Raw genomic sequence first — 12,277 nt, 5'->3', positions numbered from 1 at the left:
AAATGGTGCAGCTACAGTAGGCCTCAATAATGCTTAAAGGACGACTTCACCCATTTTCAACTTGTCTATCTTCATATAATTGGTCTGCGCCAATGCTCATTACAATATGGTACCATTTTCGTCTACTCACTCTTGAGAGTGTACAAATGGAACCAAGTGGACCCATTTGCACACTCTCAAGAGTGACAAACCCGTAAGGGTCCATTTGGTTCCTCCTAACTATCTATCATTTAGATGGGGACCCCTGCTCTAACCACCTCCAGGACCTCTGGGGGCCCCCCAGACCTAACGTTGAGAACCACTGCATTAAGGTAGGGTTATAATAATAATCACATCACATGAAACACCTGGGATTATAAATAATTCACAAATGTAGAGCACATTTTGTTCAGAATGGTGTGTGGTTTATTGGCCATTTGTAATGTAGATTTTCTGACATTTATACATTGTAGATTTTATTGCATAATCAAGTGACAGTGTAGCTGATTGCACGATGCAAAGAAGGCACATTGACTGTTATATTAATGGAAGTTGAAATGTCAGTTTCAATGTACCCCTTTACAAAATAAAATGTAATTGACCCCTTTACCAAATAAAACAATTGACTTTTAACCCATTTAGACCTGGAAAGCATATACGTTGTTATACAGTACCTTTCAATCAGTGAAATAATCTGTCATTTTAGTTTTCCTATAGATAAATCCTAACCTAAAGTTTTTCAGAAAACTTAGGTTAGGATTTAGAAGGGGTTTCGAAGGCGTTTTGGGCCTCAGGTCTAAATGGGATAAGTATTTTAATTCAACAAATGCCAACAGAATAATTGTGATGTACTGTATACTGTAGCAATAATACAAGACCACTGAAAATAAATGTGTTCTTTGGCATCTTATCTGTACAGATTACTACGTCATTCTTGTTTTGAAATACCTTTGTACCACCCTTATAATTATTTGATTTGAATACTGTGTAGAATGTCTGGCTCTCTTTCATAGAAAACATAGATACACAGCCGATCTACAAGCTCACAACGCTTTACAATACAAAGTGCTGTGAGGTTGTACTGTAGCTCGGCTATTGTACAATGTATGCAGGGTTTAAGTGGTTATTGGGAAATCATGGTTTGATCTGTTTTGTTTTGTTCTCGCCCATTTCAGGTGCTATTTAAAACATTTACCGTTACGTTTTCGGCCCTGCAAAGATCCCTGAAACCAAGGATGTAGGAAATTCACTAATTAAATTTTCCTATTGGCGAATTAAATAATATAACGGGGATAATGATTTATTTCACTCTCCCTATACAGTTAGGGCAGGCTTTTAGAGGAGACAGATTTTGCCTGTGTGTGAAAGAAGAACGGTTCTATTATTAAGAGGTACAATGTCTAAAATTATTAGGAATTCCTTGGCATTGAAATATAAGAACACTTAAGAAAAAACACTGGCAAAATTGTGAAAACGAAACGCTTCCCCAGCTATATTCCCTTTCATCCAGGGATAAAGGAACCCCTTTTATATATTAAAAAAAAGCAGCTGTGTGCCTGAGATTGTTGGAATTTGTGACAGTGTCAAATCAGCCTGATCTCCAAGAATTTAGTATACATTGCACGGATCCAGTGCACGTCATTCCGTGCATAGTAGCCTAGAAACCCAGAAAATCCGCGCATACGACGAGTCCCACGGTGGGCGTAACCAGTTGCATCCCGGAAATACCCGGAAGCAGAGCAGTCCCCACAACAAAATGTACGATTCTGTGCCTATCGGTACATAACTCAAACGGCGCTGAGTAGGTTCAGGGAATGTCGCAACGTTCGGGATGGCAACTCGCTCGCTTTAGCTCGCTCGCTTTAGCTCGCTCGGTGGTCCCTTACGTGGCGACAATTCCCTTGAAACTGCGCGCCTCCGAAATGGTTTAGTCACAATGGGGGAGATGCGAGGCGGCTCTGCACGGATTTTCAGGTTTTCCAGTTGTCTATGCACGGAATGACCACTCCGTGCAATGTATACTAAATTCTTGGCGATCGGGTTGGTCAAATAATGATCCTCTGTGTAGCAGACTAGAGTTCAGCTCTAGTCTATTATAGCACTGGTTATAAAACATTTCAAGGAGCCCCCATAACTCTCAGAGTTACAGACCCGTAAGGGTTCATTTGCTTCCCAACTATCAATCATTCAACTATCAATCATTTAGCTCCCAGGGAGGTCCCTGGATCCCACTTTGACAACCACTGGTCTACAGGTATGTTTTGGGTACCACGGGGTCTCCGTACATACAGTCCTCTTCCAGAGCCAGGTTGTACGAGCTTCCACTGCCCCCCTTGTAGGCACTGGTGACGATCCTCAGCCAGCCTTTCTCACCCTGAGGAGACAGACAACAAACAAAGCACTTGTGATCATGTTTATCTGTAGCACTAGTGATGGGTCGTTCTGACTCGTTCATGATCGATTCGTTCAAAAGAACTGGTTCATTGCCGCGAACGGGAACGAGCTCGTTCACTTCCTGAAACTGTACGTTCACGCTATCGTTCATGCCCTCCCCCCGTACACAGGACGGGAGGGCGCGCTGTACGTGCGACGTAATAACGCTCCTGCGATGGTGTTTTTCACTCGAAAATAGCGCTACTGAACGAGAACGCGAACGAATCATTTGAACGAAATCGTCCGTTCACTGAAATTAACGTTTTCTCCCACCACTATGTAGCACTTTAAATGAGGCAAGACTTAGTTACCCTTAATTACCACAACACCAAGCCAGAGACAGAAGTATACTTTCAGATATTCCCATTTGTTCCTGCCATAGTGAATCATAATATTGTAATTTACAATTCAGGCGTTTAGCAAACACTCTCAATCCAGAGTGATTTACAGTAAGCAAGGTAAACACAAGGTAATACATCAAATGCATAGAAATAGTAAACTAGCATCATAGGTAAACCAAGACCCTATCATCAGTCTAAAAAGTACAATACCAAAAAACGAATCATCTGCACATTGAAACTATACAAACTATAGGATGCTCTGGTCAACTAAAGTACGCATAACCCTTCATAAGCCTGTTTCTCAACCAATTGTCCATGGACACATATTCTTAAATAATGACTGAAATATTATACTAGTGAGCGTTTTTGAGTGATTGAGTTGTTTTTGAGAATGTCTCTTACTTTGTCCCGCCTTCTATATATTAAACTCATATTAACTGATATACTGATTTGTAACGTATGTATGAGTGAGCACGAGCAGACACACCCTATTACATGGAAACATTTCCTAATAATGATAACTAAGGCAATCTGGTACACTTCCCCTTCTCCTCCCTTTTCTGAGGAAGTTCTTGACCTCCTACTTCCCAGTAACTGCTGTCATCTTAGGTCACCAGGTCATTGAGTGAACTGTTTCTCATGTCCATTTCTTTTTTTACTTACATTTTTTATCCCACGATTTCTGTAACCCTTATTTTTCACCCGGTGCCAATTTTCTAAGTGATCCTGGGCACTACACTCCCCTCACCAGCCTAGGGAGGCCAGGACCGAGCTCATGCCTCCTTCAATGCATGAGAGCCAACTGACCTTCTTGTCACCTGACAGGGGGGAGTTTCCCCGGTTGGACGTAGCGCGTGGAAGGAACACGTTATTCCAACCAGTTCCTTTCCCCTCCATCAGGCGCCCCGGCTGTCATGGGGGAGGCAGTATAGTGACCAGGATTACTGCATGTTTTTGTGAGGGTATTGACTACCCTGAGAGACACGGGGAGAACATGCAAACTCCACACAGAAACCACCATTTATATCTCTTCTTGGCAATAGTGGAGTCTCATGTCTCATGTCATTTTCTGGCTCGAACCTTGCCCTGTACATATTCTTCAGGTATGCCATTGATTGATTGATGTAGTTTATTTAGTAAGACATGAGAATAGTACATGACAGTACATAACAGTACATGGAAATACTATCTGTCACAGAGATACGTGGTTTAAAAAGGTAAAATACATTTAGCTTTTACTGTAAGCTCTGGGAATTCTGCCTGACAACAGATCCAGAACTTCACAAGGGACTGTGAAGTTCTTCACTTTCCTACATTACTGAATGCATGATCAGGGACCACATGCAATACCTCCACGGACCACCAGGGGTCCACGGACCACCAGTTGAAAACCCCTGCACTAGACCATCGGCGCCCCTATATATCTGCTTTTTTGTGCTATTTTTGAACGAAACGTTTTCGCCTAGAACGACATTCCCCAAAATAGCGACGGTTTAAAGTGGTTTAATGCAGGGGTCTTCAACAGGGGGTCCGGGACCCCTAGGGGGTCCTCAGAGTCACTACAGTGGGGCCGCCAAATATTTGTGTGATATGACTTTTTTTTACCTTAACCACTTGAACCCTAACATCCCTTTTCTGAGGAGAACTTTATCCAAAAATAGCCGATCTACAAGCTCACAACGCCTCGCACTGCGAGGCGTTGTGAGCTTGTAGATCGGCTATTTTTTGCAAAGAGGTATAGGTGTACTGTAATTTTTACACTCTGAGCGTGAAAAAGAAAGTAATCTGAAACACAATTTTATACAATATAGAGGGGGGTCCCTGCTTCATCTCTCTCTCAGCTAGGGGGTCCTTGGCCTGAAAACGTTGAAGACCCCTGCTTTAATGTGTTAAGGACTTACCCATGGCTCTCCCCAGGAGTTGCGTACGACCCAGAATTCAACTCCGTTCTCTACTCCCCAGCCGGCCACCGACACGATGTGGTTGACGTACGGACTCTCGTGGTACTCGGAGTAAACGCCTCCCGTGTACTCGTCCAGCTTGTCTGTGGCCATGATGCCACAGCTATGGAGGAAAGAAAGCATCAACAAACATCAGAATCCCCATTCAGAATAATTTATTCAGAGAAACCTAATCATTTTGAAATGTAGTTGCGATTATTCTATAGATTACTTTTTAAATCGTCGCTGTCGGGCAGAAACCTCTTATCTCCATAATTTTAACTGTTTGTGTTTTTTCGTAAATTAACGCCCTACTTGATCATACTACAGCGTCAGCAGCGTCAGTAGCAGATCTACAAGCTCGAAACGCTGCGCGTTTTGAGCTTGTAGATCTGCTACTTTTGATACTTTTGAATTTGAACCCTGAAAAGTAACAGTTTTGTACATATGAGGTTTCCACCCGACGAAATTAATCAAATAACAAAATACAACCTAATAATCATTTTAAAATGTACTTAGTTCAGAACCTGATGGGTCCTCCGGCGTAGATCTCAGCCATCATCTTCTCCCTCCCGCTGACCTCTCCAAAATCGCCCACCTTCCACAGCGTGAAGTTCTTCACGATGTTGCACTCGCCGAAGGTGGTGCAGGTTCCACACTGGTTGAATGGTTTACACTCTGTCAGGAGGGAATAAACAACATAGTCAATAATACATGCATATCTATTTTCGCCAGAAACAGACTGTATCAAATATTAGTGATTGACCATCGTAAACGATACAGAGCCTCCTCCCTGACAATAGCCCCGGGACAGTTCGTTTATTTTTGGACCACAATCAGTGTTGCCAGATTCTGTGAGAGAAACAAGCAACCAGGTCTAGGAAAACCAGCCCAAAACAAGCGACTATGGGCCACATGAGCACTTTAACATATACATCAGCTATTTGAAAATAGCAGATCTACAAGCTCAGCTATTTTCAAATAAAATCTTGCAGGGAAATTATAATAAGCAGATCTGGCAACCCTGACCACAATTCTTATATGAGACGCTTCTAAGATGACCGAATGTTATTCTCCATAGAGAAATGACTTCCGTGAACCCAGGGGATGAACGAGTGGACGTCAGGAACTTCGGTTACTCTATAAAGAACAACATAAACTCACGCTGGTCTTTGGCCTGGTAGTTGTTGCAGGTCTCGTCCGGGATGCCGTGGGTGTTGGCGTACTCCCACACCCCGGTGTGGTCTCCTCCGTGGCAGGTGCCCGCGTCGCCACAGTCCACCACGTGCTGCACGGACAGGTAGGCAGACGGCCACGCCCCTTTCCGCTTGATGTTGATGCGATCTGACAAAAAGAAACAAAAATATTAGGCATGTAACGATACCAAAAACTCACCATGTGGTAATATCACGCTAACGTTAACAATATCCAGAGTAAATCACTCTGGACATATTGTTAACTAATATAATAAGTTAACAATATTTTTCGATAAAAAAAAAAAAAAAAAAAAAAGTTTGGCCTTCCCAGTCTGTGATTTGTGAAACAGTGTGACAGGCAGTGGTGTAAAGTAACTAAATACATTTACTCAAGTACTATACTTAAGTACAATCTATTTGGTGTTTTCGTGTTGTGCTGATGCGACGTGTTGTGAGCTTTTACTTTTACTTTTTGTACTTTAAGTACATCTTGATACCAATACTTTTGTACTTTTACTCAAGTACATTTTTAATTCCGGACTTTTACTTGTAACAGAGTACTTCTACATTGCAGTATTGATACTTTTACTTAGTAAAACATTTGAGTACTTTTTCCACCACTGGTGACAAGAGCCCCCCACACTAGTGCTGTTTCCTAAACAATTAGCACAATATGCTTAAAGTTATGTTAAGGTTATTATAATTATGTGTGTGTGGTATAACTACTGATAGAAATGTGTGTGTAATCACATGATATAGGTGTAAATATAAGCCCTAATCCTAATTATTTTGTGCAGGCTACATCCTTGAATGTTGCACTTGGAGGATATTTAGTTAATCAAAACGTTTTTAAAAAAGGACATATTATCTGGAGACCAATCTGGGAACCCAGTGCCAAATGAAAAGGAAAAACAGCGCCCTCTGCTGTTTTTGACTATCTCAGTTGGCTCTGGGAGGAAGTTGACGTAGCACCCGTGCGCAAGGAAACCAGGGTTTTGGTCTGCCTTCAGCGCATCACTTCCGGTGGTGCGACTATGTTTTCATTCCCACTAACAATATTTCTACACGGAACACTAACACCACTTCTCCCAGAGAACATGGATCGTTTTGGTTATAAGCCCACTTGTTTCTATGATGAAAGAGCAAGTTAAAATGTGAATATCTTTCCGTGGTTTTGTCTGCTAGGCGGACGCTATTGTTAAATTAGTTTCGGTTGGTTTCGAGTGGGGAAGGATCGACGGACACGTGAATCCCGCCCACTACATTTGATTGGGTAAAGCGCGGCCTGCTTCCTGATCTGAAGGCACGCCCACTTGTAGGCCAGTGCGTACGCGATATGACGAACCCCCCCGACAGATTCAAACGCAGAGCAGAATCTGTTCTTGAGAGATTATCTGGAGACTGACAGTCATACACATACTGGTTTTTGAACAAGAGCTCTATCATGGTTCAAGATCTCTTCTTAGAACGGAAAGAGACAGTGTTTTGTTTAAAGCCCAGACAGACCACATCAAGGATTCGCAATGCAACTAGTCACAACTTGCAAATGCCTTCTAAATCAGTAGTTCTCAAACGTTTTCGTGTCAAGGGCCTCCATATTGATATATGTATATATGGCTGCGGAACCCCCATCTGAAAATGTTTTGCGCCAGGGAACCCCCAGAAGAGAAGACTTGTAGATGTACAAGCTCACAGCGCGGCACAAATTGAAAATGACACGGTCCCATAGTCTCTCAAGCCAGAAAACTTTTCCACAAACAATCTTCTAAATGCAAGGCGGAAGCATTTGAAAATTGTGTGAGTGAGCAGTCTTGTTCGAGAGACTAGTGACCCAGATATAGAGATGATGTTGAGAAAAGGCCCAGATGTTCCTTTAAGAGGAAGTACATCTTGTGTCAGTTTCATGTGTGGGACCTGCAGGTGTCCTGTGGTTCAAAACAAGCTTATTATAAGCGACATGTAAAAGTTGCTTGTAAATATTAGTAGTTGCGGGTTGCGTTTTTTTTGGGCTCGTTTCTAAAGTATAGTTGCTTATTTGGGCTTGTTTCCTCATGTTGTTTAAACCAGTGGTTCTCAAAAGAAATTGTGTCGAGGACCCCCAAATGAATTTGTCCACTGAGCCCCCCCATCTTAAAAATATTTTGTTCCAGGGACCCCCAGATTTGTGTTGTTAAAATTAATGTTTCAAAAAAATATTATTTTCTTTTGAAAATAGCAGATCTACAAGCTCACAACGCGACGCGTTGTGAGCTTGTAGATCGGCTATTTTCAAATAGCCAATGTTATAGTTTTAAAGTGCTCATGTGGCCTAATACTTAGTCGCTTCTTTTGGGCTTGTTTTCATAGACCACCTGGCTGCTTATTTCTCTCGCAGAATCTGGCAACGGCGGCTCGATCTTACCTGCCATTGCGCTGGTGCTGCCATGCGCCCAGCAGGAGCCGCAGTACTGAGGGATGTGCTGGTTGCGGGTCGTGCTCACATAGTTGGTCCCGTTGATGTTCCTCCAGTCCCAGGACTTGGGCAGCTCAGAGACGTTCAGGAACTCATGGGGACGAGCTGTGGTCCTGTACAGAGAGAGAGACATGAGAGAGAGACATGAGAGAGAGACAGGGTCCCTGGCACAAAATATTTTCAGATGGAGGTCCGCGGGCCAAATACATATCATTTTGGGGTGTCCTTGACACGAAAAAGGCATTTGTCTTAACTCATTCCCTGCCTAGAACGACTAAAACGACTTTTTTTTTCTTCTTTTTTTTTTCTTTTTTCTTTATTAACCCAAAGACCAAGGAGATATGATTTTTGGAAGATCTAGACTCCCATCCACTTCCTTGTTAACTTAAAACTTAAACATTTTGTATCTCTTTTTTTTCAATGAAAAATCTCTGGCAGTGGGCAAACGCAAAAAAAATTAAGTTCTGGCAGTGAATGAGTTGTTAATGAGTTAAAGCCTACAGTACATACTTTAGTTGTCTGGGGTCCCCCAGATCTTTATACTTAAAGGAGCATTTCACCCCTGGAAGAAACTGCAATCACTCAATGGTAATAGTATTTGTAGTAGATAACAGTAGCACAATTTAAAATTTGCACCCTATGGCCAGAAAAATAATGAAATCTGTGTGTTTGACTAGGGTTTGACTGGACTGCTGCATTACTACAATGACCATAATGCTTTGGTGCCTTGTGGCAGGGGAGGTTCCATGTGGGTGTGATCTCCAACAATAACATCCAAACAGCATGCCAGTGTCGCCATGTCTGCTTATTATAAGCGGCTTCTTTCTAAAATGTAGTTGATATTTGGGCTTGTTTCCAAATGTTTTGATTGTTGTTTAAACCAGTGGTTCTCAAACATATTCATGTATTTTTCCACAGACCCCCATCTGAAATTATAATTTGTGCCAGGGAGCCCCTAACAAATATGTGTCAAAAATATTCCACATTTTCCCCTTATATGTTTGTATTTGTATGTTTTGTATGTTCGGTTTGTTTGTTAGTAATGTGCTAGTCTTTTCTTTTTTTGTGTATGTTTGTTTTCATGTTCTGAAAAATCCAATAAAAAGTAAATGAAAAAAAAAAAAAAAATCCACATTTTGCACTTTTTCCCCCTCAAGATTTTTTTGTAAATAGCAGATCTGCAAGCTCACAATGGGTCGCGAAGCGTTGTGAGCTTGTAGATCGGCAATTTTCAAATATATAATATCCCATGTCTAGGTAAAGTGCTCCTGGCCTAGTTATCTTCTTTTGGGCTTGTTTTCATAGACCTGGCTGCTTATTTCTCTCACAATATCTGGCAACACTGGCTGTACTCGCGCACGTTCATCTAGTTACATATATGTCCAAGGATTCGTTAGTGATGTCATATCACTGGGACATCCTTGGTATCTTTCTGATGTTCTACTTCCGTGTCGCATAGTATTGACATCACTGTCACATCCTTGCTATTATGATCCTAGCCTTTCGTGACGGTGTTTGTTTACCAGCGCTGCTACTCCACGCTGTATTTTTTTTTTCAAGCTTGCGCTTATGAAACACTACACAGGATTATTATTTCATGTCAACATTCAAGTACAACTATCAGAAGATAACTCAGGTAAAGTAATGCCACACTCTGCAAGGGGGGTTGCCCGCCGGCCACAGCTAATGGGAGTGGCCGAGTGGGGAAAGAAGGTTGAACAAAGTGTTACGGGGGCTGTCGTTTGGAGCTGGTCTGACTGAGACGCGTCAAGACAACATGTAGTGCGGAAAGGAATGAGACATATCTCTCATGACGCAAATAACGTCACGAAGAATGCGAAAATTACTAGATATCTAAAAACACAGATTATTCACACAAAAAAACCCAGGATCTTGTTTCTTGACTCCTAAACTTCATTAAAAGACCGAAAACTTCTTCCAGGGGTGAAATGGCCCTTTAAGGCTGCTACTAGTGTACAGTATTTTCCTCTACACAACAAATCTCTACACAAAACAAGCTCACAATGTGTCACAGTGTGAGTTTTGTAAATCAACTATTTTTGATGAATGTTCTGCCCAGAATAGGGATGCATGCGATAACGTTCAACTGGCCACTGGTACTTAATATATCAATGACATTTCAAGGACTGTTCTTTGTAAACATTAGATTTTGCAAATAAAATTAATTTCCAGTCATAATCAGAAGAGATTATGATTTCATCAAACAATTCTGTCCTGTAAGACTTTTCATTGTGGTTGACGTTGCACTTGTAGCCATAAACCAAAGTGAAATAGGAGGCGTCTAGTTTCTAGAAAAGCAGTAATTGTAAAATAAAATGGCATCCAGTTACAAGCTAAAGGCTCGCTCAAGGTCTGCTGGCGATGTCTAGAGGAGAAGTTACTTATTCATTTTCTGCTTGCATCTACAAAGATGTTGCCCAGTGTGCTGTCTCTCACAATATTAAGCATAGTATTGAATCAGCAAGAAATAAGTTATGCATGAGAAGAAGAAGAGAAAACATTACATGAAAGCAGAGCATGACTAATATAATTATTAATATTATCATTGTTGTTGTTGGTGGTGTTGTTATTATTGTTATAGAATGTTGGCCAAAAAAAAACACTTAACCCATTAAGACCTGGAACACATCTGTGTCACTTTAGATTTATTTGGCTATTCAAAAATAGCAGATCTACAAGCTCACAGCTTGTAGATCTGCTATTTTTGAAAAATCTTGAATTTTTGCAACCTTATATTGAAGGAAACGTAAAAAAAAAAAAGGTAAACCGGAATGAGAAACAGGATATCCCACAGATAAACACATGCCCTTTGTTGCAGCTGTATCAGAAGTGCATTAGTGTGCAATGGTTCTCACTATCATTTTAACACGTTGGCTTCTTTTTTTTTTAAATACGTTGGCTATTCATAAATAGCAGATCTGCGAACTTGTACATCTGCTATTTTTGAACATTTTGTATAAAATGTTGTAAGTTGGTGAATAATTTTGCTCTTTTTTTTTTACTCAAAGAAATCTTCTCTTCTAGGGGTCCCTGGCACAAAACCTTTTCAGATGGGGGTCCACAGTCAAATACATACATATCATATTTGGGGGTCCTTGACATTGAGAAGCACTGCATTAGTGTGCACTGCAGGCATATCAACTGTAGCCCGGGAGGACAGACAGACAGACAGACATGATCTGTTATCTCTACTAATGTCTGTCCGGGACAGATATCAATATTACCATGGGGAGTATTATAGTGGGGGGAGGGGTTACTGTAACTCTAACTGTAGTTCACTGGTTCTCAACGTCCGGTTCTGGGACAACCAGGGGGTCCAAATAGACCCATAAAAGGGTCATGTAGTGCAGTGGTTCTCAAAATAATCATATTTGAACAGGGGACCCCCCAAAATAATCATATTTGAACTGAGGACCACCCAAAATAATCATATTTGAACTGGGGACCACCCAAAATAATCATATTTGAACTGGGGACCCCCCACCCTGACAAGCACTTGGTATTGTAGGAGTTGAGGCATTACATTTAGTTTGACTTGGTTTCACAGATAACTATTGTGAAAATAGCGCCTCAACAACTGTAGATCGGCTATTTTCAAAATGTTTGCCTCTTTGTGATATTATTTGACAATTTGGCCAATGTTTGACCATGTTTTACAGTAGAGTTTGTTGATTCCTTTTGAGTTTCCATTGCAGTAATGGTCTTTAACTTTTCCCCCCTTTCTTTGAGGTATTAAAAATGTCAAATCATGTGGGGAGACTGGGGACCCAAATCAGGTTGAGAACCACTGCCCTAAGTGGTCCCCAGAGAAACAGTGGTGTACAACAATAAAGTAGCTGATCATATGCCTTTAGTGCAACAATGGATTGAATGGAATGCTGCCTTTCACTTCCTCAAAAAAAGAAGAAAAGCGAA

At 41.3% G+C, this 12,277-nt stretch overlaps 1 protein-coding gene across 1 annotated transcript in view; it reads right to left on the bottom strand.

The window, feature by feature from the left end:
- Positions 1–361: 361 nt before the first annotated feature.
- ctsz (cathepsin Z) overlaps positions 362–12,277 on the bottom strand; it is a 13,336-nt gene continuing 1,420 nt past the window's right edge. The window contains exons 2-6 of the mRNA XM_080422590.1: positions 8,291–8,454; positions 5,858–6,037; positions 5,221–5,371; positions 4,655–4,817; positions 362–2,353 (exon numbers count right to left, since the gene is read on the bottom strand). Coding sequence (XP_080278716.1) covers positions 2,228–2,353; positions 4,655–4,817; positions 5,221–5,371; positions 5,858–6,037; positions 8,291–8,454 — 784 coding nt within the window. The 3' untranslated portion in view covers positions 362–2,227. The remainder of the gene's footprint in view (positions 2,354–4,654; positions 4,818–5,220; positions 5,372–5,857; positions 6,038–8,290; positions 8,455–12,277) is intronic.

The sequence above is a fragment of the Gymnoscopelus braueri genome (genome assembly GCF_963280865.1).
Source record: "Gymnoscopelus braueri genome assembly, chromosome: 3".
Lineage (NCBI taxonomy): Eukaryota > Metazoa > Chordata > Actinopteri > Myctophiformes > Myctophidae > Gymnoscopelus > Gymnoscopelus braueri.
This window is presented reverse-complemented; position numbering and strand designations above follow the sequence as displayed.